This window comes from Gadus morhua, chromosome 23, assembly GCF_902167405.1.
Source record: "Gadus morhua chromosome 23, gadMor3.0, whole genome shotgun sequence".
In the NCBI taxonomy this organism is placed as follows: Eukaryota; Metazoa; Chordata; class Actinopteri; order Gadiformes; family Gadidae; genus Gadus; species Gadus morhua.
Window position 1 is genome coordinate 24,804,629 of NC_044070.1, and position 11,957 is coordinate 24,816,585.

The window sequence follows — 11,957 nt, forward strand, 5'->3', positions numbered from 1 at the left end:
GGTCCGGACCGGTCCACACCGGTCCACACCGGTCCACACCGGTCCACACCGGTCCACATCGGTCCGGACCGGTGTGTACCGGTCCAGACCGGTGTGTACCGGTCCACACCGGTCCAGACCGGTCCACATCGGTCCACACCGGTCCACACCGGCCCACACCGGCCCACACCGGTCCACACCGGCCCACACCGGTCCAGACCGGTCCACACCGGTCCACACCGGTCCACACCGGTCCACACCGGCCCAGACCGGTCCACACCGGCCCAGACCGGTCCAGACCGGTCCACACCGTTCCAGACCGGTCCACACCGGTCCACACCGGTCCACACCGGTCCACACCGGATCATCCTGGAGGAGTAGGCACTAGCAACCAGCTTCTTTTCTTTCCATCTTCTCGTTTTGTTTTCCGGCGTGGTCTCGTCCATGCTCGTCATTCATAGAGAGTCTTAGTAATTCAACATCGAATGAGACTTGAGGTTTCTCCATTTTGGGGGTAAAAATAAATGTATCGGTTCAAAGCATGTCCGACAAACCCGCCGCAATCTGTGGGCAGCAGGAGTGGTCCCTCATCCCCCAGGTAATGTGTGTGTGTGTCCGTGTGTCCGGTCCCCAGGTTCTGCGTCCCGGGGTGCTGTGGTTCCTGAGGAACCTCAACGACCCGGACTTCAACCCGGTCCAGGAGATGATCCACCTGCCCATCTACCGCCACCTGCGCCGCTTCATCCTGTCCGTTGTGGTGTTCGGCTCCATCGTGCTGCTCATGCTCTGGCTGCCCGTCCGCCTCATCAAGCTGCTGCTGCCCCTCTTCCTGCCCTACAACGTCATGCTCTACAGGTCAGCCAATGGGGGGCCAGGGGAGGGGCTTAAGGGGGCGTGTTCCCCGTTGATTGGTTGTTTGTCGATGGTTCTGTGGGGCGTGTTCGTTGAAGTGGTTCCAGCTTCTGTTTTTACTTTGATGTGTAACCGATCTTCCTCTTTCTTCTAAATGCTGAGATCTAAGGAGGAAGAAGCACTCCAAATTAAATCGATTATTATATGAATAAATAAATACATAATTATGGAATTCATAATATGGAAATTACTTTGTTCAATAATATACGGGTATGTTCCACATTTCAACATTCACCTGGAATATTCTCATATTCTGGAATAATGGATTATGAAATCAAATCAGTTAAGGTTTTTGTTCTGAAACATATTTAATAATAATGTGGCACATATCAATACATAATTTAACTTAATTATACGGTAGGGCTGCAACTATTAGTTGAGGAATCGATAACTGATTAGGACATCACATTGGACTCTTGTGATTTCTGCAATTGCTATTATTTATGACATTTTCTAGAAGACTGCAATATTAAAACGTTTAGCGACTATGAAGATAATCATTAATTGCAGCTCTGTTACATCGCTCAATGAACAATCGACTGTGATTGGTCAATCACGGCATTCAGTGGTCTGTTAATTAATTAATTCACGAGGACATTCATTCTGTCACCTTTTATTTCAGGATAACGACTCAGTGTTCATTAGTCCTTCCCCCCCCTAGCCCTCTGTCACTCACTCACACACACTATCTGTCAACATGTCTCTCTCTCTCTCTCTCTCTCCTTGTCTCTCTCTCTCTCTCTCTCTCTCTCTCTCTCTCTCTCTCTCTCTCTCTCTCTCTCTCTCTCTCTCTCTCTCTCTCTCTCTCTCTCTCTCTCTCTCTCTCTCTCTCTCTCTCTCTCTCTCTCTCTCTCTCTCTCTCTCTCTCTCTCTCTCTCTCTCTCCTTGTCTCTCTCTGTCTCTGTCTCTCTCTCTCTCTCTCTCTCTCTCTCTGTCTCTGTCTCTCTCTCTCCTTCTCTCTCTCTCTCTCTCTCTCTCTCTCTCTCTCTCTCTCTCTCTCTCTCTCTCTCTCTCTCTCTCTCTCTGTCTCTGTCTCTCTCTCTCCTTCTCTCTCTCTCTCTCTCTCTCTCTCTCTCTCTCTCTCTCTCTCTCTCTCTCTCTCTCTCTCTCTCTCTCTCTCTCTCTCTCTCTCTCTCTCTCTCTCTCTCTCCTTGTCTCTCTCTCTCCTTGTCTCTATCTCTCTCTCTCTCTCTCCTTGTCTCTCTCTCTCTCTCTCTCTCTCTCTCTCTCTCTCTCTCTCTCTCTCTCTCTCTCCTTGTCTCTCTCGTCCCCAGTGATGCCCCAGTCAGTGAGCTGTCCCTGGAGCTGCTGCTCCTCCAGGTGGTTCTGCCCGCCCTGTTGGAGCAGGGCCACACCCGCCAGTGGCTGAAGGGGCTGGTCCGCGCCTGGACCGTCAGCGCGGGCTACCTGCTGTGAGTGACCCCCCTGCGAGAGAAGGAGATATCATGTTTCGTCTGTCCGTTCTGTCACTAAGTGATAGTTAGGACTCTATTGTTAGAACTCCATCCTTAGGACTCTATAGTTAGGGCTCTATAGTTAGGGCTCCATTGTTAGGTCTCTATTGTTAGGACTCTATATTTAGGGCTCTATAGTTAGGGCTCTATAGTTAGGACTCTATGTTAGGGCTCTATGTTAGGACTCTATATTTAGGGCTCTATAGTTAGGGCTCTTTAGTTAGGACTCTATGTTAGGGCTCTATGTTAGGGCTCTATAGTTAGGGCTCTATGTTAGGGCTCTATGTTAGGACTCTATATTTAGGGCTCTATAGTTAGGACTATATAGTTAGGACTCTATATTGAGGGCTCTATAGTTAGGGCTCTATGTTAGGGCTCTATGTTAGGGCTCTATAGTTAGGGCTCTATACCTAGGGCTCTATAGTTAGGACTCTATACCTAGGGCTCTATAGTTAGGACTCTATACCTAGGGCTCTATAGTTAGGACTCTATACCTAGGGCTCTATAGTTAGGACTCTATATTTAGGGCTCTATAGTTAGGACTCCATATTAGGACTCTATGTTAGGACTCTATAGTTAGGATTCTATATTTAGGGCTCTATAGTTAGGACTCCATGTTAGGACTCTATGTTAGGACTCTATGTTAGGGCTCTATATTTAGGGCTCTATAGTTAGGACTCCATGTTAGGACTATGTTAGGACTCTATGTTAGGGCTCTATGTTAGGACTCTATGTTAGGGCTCTATAGTTGGGGCTCTATGTTAGGGCTCTATAGTTAGGACTCTACAGTTAGGGCTCTATAGTTAGGACTATATAGTTAGGACTCTATATTGAGGGCTCTATAGTTAGGGCTCTATGTTAGGACTCTATGTTAGGACTCTATAGTTAGGACTCTATAGTTAGGGCTCTATGTTAGGGCTCTATAGTTAGGACTCTATAGTTAGGGCTTTATGTTAGGACTCTATGTTAGGACTCTATAGTTAGGACTCTATAGTTAGGTCTCTATAGTTAGGGCTCTATAGTTAGGACTCTATAGTTAGGGCTTTATATTTAGGGCTCTAACGTGATTCTTTTTCTCCTCCAGCGACCTCCACTCCTACCTCCTGGGGGAGCAGGAGGACACGGAGGGCAACCAGCCCGTCAACAACAACAACAACAACCCCCCCGCCGGTCACCATAACAACAACAACAACCCGCTGCCGGCGGTGGGGGAGGGGCTGCACGCGGCCCACCAGGCCATCCTCCAGCAGGGGGGGCCGGTGGGGTTTCAGCCGTACCACCGGCCCATGCGCTTCCCGGTCAGGGTGAGTCAGCGTCACTCTGGGGGGGTAACGTATCGTCACTCTGGGGGGGTACCTTCTGGTCACTCTGGGGGGGGTACCTTCTGGTCACTCTGGGGGGTACCTTATGGTCACTCTGGGGGGGTACCTTCTGGTCACTCTGGGGGGGGGTACCTTCTGGTCACTCTGGGGGGTACCTTATGGTCACTCTGGGGGGGTACCTTATGGTCACTCTGGGGGGGTACCTTATGGTCACTCTGGGGGGGTAACGTATCGTCACTCTGGGGGGGTACCTTATGGTCACTCTAGGGGGGTACCTTATGGTCACTCTGGGGGGGTACCTTATGGTCACTCTGGGGGGGTACCTTATGGTCACTCTGGGGGGGTAACGTATCGTCACACTGGGGGGGTACCTTATGGTCACTCTGGGGGGGTAACGTATGGTCACTCTGGGGGGGTACCTTATGGTCACTCTGGGGGGTACCTTACGGTCACTCTGGGGGGGTACCTTACGGTCACTCTGGGGGGGTAACGTATCGTCACTCTGGGGGGGTACCTTATGGTCACTCTGGGGGGGTACCTTATGGTCACTCTGGGGGGGTACCTTATCGTCACTCTGGGGGGTACCTTACGGTCACTCTGGGGGGGTACCTTATGGTCACTCTGGGGGTTACCTTATGGTCACTCTGGGGGGGTAACGTATCGTCACTCTGGGGGGTACCTTATGGTCACTCTGGGGGGGTACCTTATGGTCACTCTGGGGGGGTAACGTATCGTCACTCTGGGGGCGTACCTTATGGTCACTCTGGGGGGTACCTTACGGTCACTCTGGGGGGGTACCTTACGGTCACTCTGGGGGGTACCTTATGGTCACTCTGGGGGGGTACCTTACGGTCACTCTGGGGGGGTACCTTATGGTCACTCTGGGGGGGTAACGTATCGTCACTCTGGGGGGGTACCTTATGGTCACTCTGGGGGGTACCTTACGGTCACTCTGGGGGGTACCTTACGGTCACTCTGGGGGGGTACCTTACAGTCACATGTTCGCTTTATCTCCGCGCCGCAGGGCGATCTGGAGCGGTTGCGTAAGCCGCGGTGGCTTCAAACCGCCAGCGGGGTCGTGTGTGGTTGGCGCACTTCCTCAAGTGGAGTTTCATTCTGGGTCATTCTCACGTCTAACCCGCGTTCTGGTGTCCCTTGAACATCAAACACTGCGTGGGACCCCTCGTATCGGCTCCGTCCTGCTCGTGGACGCGTGGCCCCCGTCTGACGATGAGGGATGTCTTTAGGACGCTTCGGCCTGGCAGCCAGCTGTGTGTCAGCGGCCTCGCTCCCGGGATCAGAGCCAAGCTCTCTGTGTTCAGAGCTTTGGGTTTGGCTAGCTCAGTAATACGAGCTGATGTTATCGTCTGCAGGTCGTCCTGTGATGATACGCGTCCTTGGATTCTACACTCCCCTGCTGCCCGGGGAGTTGTCCTTCTCTTTAGAGGAAAGCCACAAAGCCGTGTTAATAGTAACGTAATAGTAGCAAATATCAGAGAATAACCCATTCATCAGGGGGACGATATCAGCCGTGAGAAGCAGTGATGGTTGTGTACCAGAGTGTGAGGTTGAGTGTTGAAGGGCTGTTGGATGCTTTAACATTTTCTAAGTGTTAAAGAAAGCAACCTAAATAATGTGGGGGTGCACCCTACAGCCGGGCCTGGTGAAGGGTTATTCAGGGAGCTTCTCCTTCACACTGAGAGCTAACGTTGAACCAGAGGGAAACTCCTTGGTGGATTTTCCCCGGCACGCTGCCAGCCCTTCTTGTGGTGGCGCTCTATATTTAGCATGGGGGTCCACGCCCTAACCACCTCCCTCATTCATTCACCCACCAGCCCTCTGCTCTCCCTAGCCCCCTCCCTCATCCATTCACCCACCAGCCCTCTGCTCTCCCTAACCCCCTCCCTCATGCATTCACCCACCAGCCCTCTGCTCTCCCTAACCCCCTCCCTCATCCATTCACCCACCAGCCCTCTGCTCTCCCTAACCCCCTCCCTCATCCATTCACCCACCAGCCCTCTGCTCTCCCTAACCCCCTCCCTCATCCATTCACCCACCAGCCCTCTGCTCTCCCTAACCCCCTCCCTCATCCATTCACCCACCAGCCCTCTGCTCTCCCTAACCCCCTCCCTCATCCATTCACCCTCATCCATTAACCCAACATTCCATGTTGGGTTAATATCTCTCTCCCCCTCAGCGTGTTGGGTTAATATCTCTCTCCCCCTCAGCGTGTTGGGTTAATATCTCTCTCCCCCTCAGCGTGTTGGGTTAATATCTCTCTCCCCCTCAGCGTGTTGGGTTAATATCTCTCTCCCCCTCAGCGTGTTGGGTTAATATCTCTCTCCCCCTCAGCGTTTTGGGTTAATATCTCTCTCCCCCTCAGCGTGTTGGGTTAATATCTCTCTCCCCCTCAGCGTGTTGGTTAATATCTCTCTCCCCCTCAGCGTGTTGGGTTAATATCTCTCTCCCCCTCAGCCTGTTGGGTTAATATCTCTCCTCCTCAGCGTGTTGGGTTAATATCTCTCTCCCCCTCAGCGTGTTGGCTAATATCTCTCTCCCCCTCAGCGTGTTGGGTTAATATCTCTCTCCCCCTCAGCGTGTTGGCTAATATCTCTCTCCCCCTCAGCGTTTTGGGTTAATGTCTCTCTCCCCCTCAGCGTATTGGGTTAATATCTCTCTCCCCCTCAGCGTGTTGGGTTAATATCTCTCTCCACCTCAGCGTGGTGGGTTAATATCTCTCTCCCCCTCAGCGTGTTGGGTTAATATCTCTCTCCCCCTCAGCGTGTTGGGTTAATATCTCTCTCCCCCTCAGCCTGTTGGGTTAATATCTCTCCTCCTCAGCGTGTTGGGTTAATATCTCTCTCCCCCTCAGCGTGTTGGCTAATATCTCTCTCCCCCTCAGCGTGTTGGGTTAATATCTCTCTCCCCCTCAGCGTGTTGGGTTGATATCTCTCTCCCCCTCAGCGTTTTGGGTTGATATCTCTCTCCCCCTCAGCGTGTTGGGTTAATATCTCTCTCCCCCTCAGCGTGTTGGGTTAATATCTCTCTCCCCCTCAGCGTTTTGGGTTAATATCTCTCTCCCCCTCAGCGTGTTGGGTTAATATCTCTCTCCCCCTCAGCGTGTTGGTTAATATCTCTCTCCCCCTCAGCGTGTTGGGTTAATATCTCTCTCCCCCTCAGCCTGTTGGGTTAATATCTCTCCTCCTCAGCGTGTTGGGTTAATATCTCTCTCCCCCTCAGCGTGTTGGCTAATATCTCTCTCCCCCTCAGCGTGTTGGGTTAATATCTCTCTCCCCCTCAGCGTGTTGGCTAATATCTCTCTCCCCCTCAGCGTTTTGGGTTAATGTCTCTCTCCCCCTCAGCGTATTGGGTTAATATCTCTCTCCCCCTCAGCGTGTTGGGTTAATATCTCTCTCCACCTCAGCGTGGTGGGTTAATATCTCTCTCCCCCTCAGCGTGTTGGGTTAATATCTCTCTCCCCCTCAGCGTGTTGGGTTAATATCTCTCTCCCCCTCAGCCTGTTGGGTTAATATCTCTCCTCCTCAGCGTGTTGGGTTAATATCTCTCTCCCCCTCAGCGTGTTGGCTAATATCTCTCTCCCCCTCAGCGTGTTGGGTTAATATCTCTCTCCCCCTCAGCGTGTTGGGTTGATATCTCTCTCCCCCTCAGCGTTTTGGGTTGATATCTCTCTCCCCCTCAGCGTGTTGGGTTAATATCTCTCTCCCCCTCAGCGTGTTGGGTTAATATCTCTCTCCCCCTCAGCCTGTTGGGTTAATATCTCTCCTCCTCAGCGTGTTGGGTTAATATCTCTCTCCCCCTCAGCGTGTTGGCTAATATCTCTCTCCCCCTCAGCGTGTTGGGTTAATATCTCTCTCCCCCTCAGCGTGTTGGCTAATATCTCTCTCCCCCTCAGCGTTTTGGGTTAATGTCTCTCTCCCCCTCAGCGTATTGGGTTAATATCTCTCTCCCCCTCAGCGTGTTGGGTTAATATCTCTCTCCACCTCAGCGTGGTGGGTTAATATCTCTCTCCCCCTCAGCGTGTTGGGTTAATATCTCTCTCCCCCTCAGCGTGTTGGGTTAATATCTCTCTCCCCCTCAGCCTGTTGGGTTAATATCTCTCCTCCTCAGCGTGTTGGGTTAATATCTCTCTCCCCCTCAGCGTGTTGGCTAATATCTCTCTCCCCCTCAGCGTGTTGGGTTAATATCTCTCTCCCCCTCAGCGTGTTGGGTTGATATCTCTCTCCCCCTCAGCGTTTTGGGTTGATATCTCTCTCCCCCTCAGCGTGTTGGGTTAATATCTCTCTCCCCCTCAGCGTGTTGGGTTAATATCTCTCTCCCCCTCAGCGTGTTGGGTTAATATCTCTCTCCCCCTCAGCGTGTTGGCTAATATCTCTCTCCCCCTCAGCGTGTTGGGTTAATATCTCTCTCCCCCTCAGCGTGTTGGGTTAATATCTCTCTCCCCCTCAGCGTGTTGGGTTAATATCTCTCTCCCCCTCAGCATGTTGGTATATATCTCTCTCCCCCTCAGCGTGGTGGGTTAATATCTCTCTCCCCCTCAGCGTGTTGGCTAATATCTCTCTCCCCCTCAGCGTGTTGGGTTAATATCTCTCTCCCCCTCAGCGTGTTGGGTTAATATCTCTCTCCCCCTCAGCGTGTTGGGTTAATATCTCTCTCCCCCTCAGCGTGTTGGGTTAATATCTCTCTCCCCCTCAGCGTGTTGGGTTAATATCTCTCTCCCCCTCAGCATGTTGGCTAATATCTCTCTCCCCCTCAGCGTGTTGGGTTAATATTTCTCTCCCCCTCAGCGTGTTGGGTTAATATCTCTCTCCCCCTCAGCGTGTTGGCTAATATCTCTCTCCCCCTCAGCGTGTTGGGTTAATATCTATCTCCCCCTCAGCGTGTTGGGTTAATATCTCTCTCCCCCTCAGCGTGTTGGTTAATGTCTCTCTCCCCCTCAGCGTGTTGGGTTAATATCTCTCTCCCCCTCAGCGTGTTGGGTTAATATCTCTCTCCCCCTCAGCGTGTTGGCTAATATCTCTCCTCCTCTGCCCAGATCGTCTTGCTGATCGCCTTCATGTGCGTCACCCTGCTGGGGGCCAGTCTGGTGTGCCTGATCCTCCCAGGTGAGTCCCTCCCCTCTGGTTCTCCAGCTCCACGCCCAGGCCATGATTACAGACTGGGGCTGTTCTTTGGGTGTGTCCGCCTCAGCCAGCAGTAAACCAGGGGCAGAATGGGGCTGTCCTTTGGGTGTGTCCGCCTCAGCCAGCAGTAAACCAGGGGCAGAATGTTCTACGAGCGGTTGGGGTGTTTGACTCCTAGCCACGAGGTTCAACTCCCAATGTCCACAGGCTACAACCCCTACTGGGTCATAGACGACTTGTGTTCAGCCAAACTAAATCACTGTACGTTGCTTTGGATAATGAGTCTCCTTAAATGAAGAAAAACATGCTAAATGTAGACTCTATGAAGCGATAATACGATGCCTTAGCCAAAGGCCTCTTATCATCAGATATCTGAGCCATTCTTTCAGTTTGGTTTGCATGTGCAAACACTACGACATGTAGGCTTGGCGATAACCAAACGACAACCCTTCCTATGTCCCAAGTACTCATATTTCCCTCCCTCTCTCTGTCTCTGTCTCTGTCTCTCCCTCTGTCTCTGTCTCTGTCTCTCTCTCCCCCCCTCTCTCTCCCCCCCCTCTCTCTCCCCCCCCCCTCCCTCCCCCCCCTCTCTCTCAGTCTTCACGGGCCGCTGGCTGATGTCCTTCTGGACGGGCAGCTCTAAGATCCACGAGCTGTACACGGCGGCGTGCGGCCTGTACGTGTGCTGGCTCTCCATCCGCGGCATCACGGTGCTGCTGGCCTGGATGCCCCAGGGTCGCACCGTCATCATGCTCAAGGTCCAGGAGTGGACCTTCATGGTACGGCCCCCGGTACCCCCCTACCCCCCCTGAGCCAACGCTGTACAGAGACCTGGTGGTGGTGGAGGGGGCGGCCCGAGGGAAATGACCCCCTGGAGAATGCTGCTGCCTCCCTCCACCGCCCCCTGTTTTAGTATTAAATGAATGTGTTATATATATATATATGTTATATATATGATAATTCGTTATCCCTGGTGAAACGAGTGGTAAGGGGGGGGCTGAGGGGTGGTACAGCGTCCACAGCGTCCTCTCTGTGGACGCTGTGCTGCAGCGCTCGTCTGCAGAGCACACAAGCCTTCGGCCATGGCCTATATTTACCCGTCATTCTGGGAGTGATTAACTGCAGACGTTAGCAGGTAGCTCTGATAATGCTGAGTGCTTTATCAGAGGCAGGCTGCACCTGCTCTGTTCCAGGGAAGGACCAACCCAAGAAAGAGCCCTCAGACCCCCCCCCCCCGCTGCAGTCTGTGGCGGGGGGGAGAGGTGTTTACACAAACTCTGTGTGTGTGTGTGTGTCCGTCCAGATCCTGAAGACTCTGGTGGTGGCCATCCTGGTTGCCGGGGTGGTTCCCCTGTTGCTAGGGCTACTGTTTGAGCTGGTGATCGTGGCCCCGCTCCGCGTTCCCCTGGACCAGACGCCCCTCTTCTACCCCTGGCAGGTGGGTGTGCGTCCCAACGCCTCCTCTCCGCGCGCCCCCCCTCCCTGCCCCCTTCTGATTGGAGCTCTCTGTCTGAGTCATCGCGTCATGTCTTGTACATTTATTTGTAAAGCACATTTAAAAAAACAACCGTTGACGGAAGTGCTAAAGACAACCACAGACCCCCGCTGGGTGAATACAGAGGAGCAGGGGGTCACGTGACGCTGAGCCGGGGGTCATGTGACCAGCCGGGGTGAACGCTGCGCTCTTGTGTTCAGGACTGGGCTCTCGGAGTGCTTCACGCCAAGATCATCGCGGCCATCACCCTGATGGGCCCCCAGTGGTGGCTGAAGACGGTGATCGAGCAGGTGAGTGTGAGGTGCCGGGGGGGGGCGCCCCCTGTCCCCCTCTGTCCCCCTCTGTCCCCCCCTGTCCCCCCCTGTCCCCCCCAGCTCTCAGCACGTCCTGTGTGGGACACGACTTTTATTTTCTGAATGAATCAACTCCAGTTTCTGCCCCCCCCCCCCCCCCCCCAGGTCTATGCTAACGGGATCCGCAACATCGACCTGCACTTCATCATCCGCAAGCTGGCCGCGCCCGTCATCTCGGTGCTGCTGCTGTCGCTGTGCGTGCCCTACGTCATCGCCACGGCGCTGGTGCCCTCTGCCGGTAGGCCCCCCCCCCCCCCCCGGTGGTCCCCTATACCTCTAAAGATCAGAGCAACGGTTCAGAGGTACAGGCGGCCCAGCTGACCTCCTCCCCCCCCAGGCGTCACCCCGGAGATGGAGGTCCTGATCCAGAGGCGGATCTACCCCTTCCTGCTGATGGTGGTGTCGCTCATCGGGATCCTCTCCTTCCAGATCCGCCAGTTCAGGCGCCTCTACGAGCACATCAAGAACGACAAGTAGGCTCCGGGGCCCGCTTCGTAGTGGGGGCCGCACGGGGCTGCTCCTCAGCCCACTAGGGCCCGGCACGCCGATCAACGCAGATTCAAATCGTTTTAATTGGTTCATTTCCGACCTAAAAGATTTTGACATCAGCAGGCTTCCTTCAGACATTGTGTGACGGGCCTTAATATAACGCAGTACACACAACAGTAACACAAACACACACTGACCTCATGTGTGTTCCCCTCTCCTTCAAGGTACCTGGTTGGTCAGCGGCTCGTCAACTACGAACGCAAAGCGGGGCGCGTGAGCTCGGGCCCGCCCCCCCCCGGCCCGGCGGCGGCGGCGGCGGCGGCGGCGGAGTAGCCCCCCAACACGTCCCACACGTCTGCTCACTGATCCCCCCCACGGCCCCCCCGCTCCGTCTCCTGGATTCAGATCATTCCTTGGACTGTATCTACTTGGATCGCGTATTAATCTTAAGCAGGGTTTTTTTCCCTTTATTTTTTTTTCAATGGACGTCAATCATTCTGCTGGACGGCCCTAGCGGTCGCTGATTGGCTGATTCCCCATGACGTGCGAGATACTTGATGCCAAGATTTAGATTTTGTAGGCAAGGGAGAGCGAGACGGGAATGGTGCGGGACTTGTGTTGATCCCAGTATCTGTGTCGATGTACCCGCCTTGCTTTGGAAAGTCCTGCCTGAGAATTGTACATGTGTAAATACTTTGAACACAAACTTTGTTGTCTTAAAAAAAGAAAAGAATATGAAAATTACTGCGATGACCATTGTACATCTTAAAGTGTTGTATATTAATTTATTAAATCAACCCGAGAATTTATCT

The 11,957-nt window shown here is 53.2% G+C and overlaps 1 protein-coding gene across 1 annotated transcript in view; it reads left to right on the plus strand.

Annotated features, from left to right (window-relative positions):
* LOC115536853 (E3 ubiquitin-protein ligase MARCH6) overlaps nt 1-11,954 on the plus strand; it is a 25,620-nt gene extending 13,666 nt beyond the window's left edge. Inside the window, exons 16-25 of the mRNA XM_030348270.1 lie at nt 614-834; nt 2,166-2,303; nt 3,430-3,649; nt 8,721-8,790; nt 9,406-9,587; nt 10,112-10,246; nt 10,504-10,593; nt 10,762-10,894; nt 10,994-11,129; nt 11,370-11,954. Of these exons, the coding sequence (XP_030204130.1) occupies nt 614-834; nt 2,166-2,303; nt 3,430-3,649; nt 8,721-8,790; nt 9,406-9,587; nt 10,112-10,246; nt 10,504-10,593; nt 10,762-10,894; nt 10,994-11,129; nt 11,370-11,478 (1,434 nt within the window). The 3' untranslated portion in view covers nt 11,479-11,954. The remainder of the gene's footprint in view (nt 1-613; nt 835-2,165; nt 2,304-3,429; nt 3,650-8,720; nt 8,791-9,405; nt 9,588-10,111; nt 10,247-10,503; nt 10,594-10,761; nt 10,895-10,993; nt 11,130-11,369) is intronic.
* The last annotated feature ends 3 nt before the right edge of the window (nt 11,955-11,957 follow it).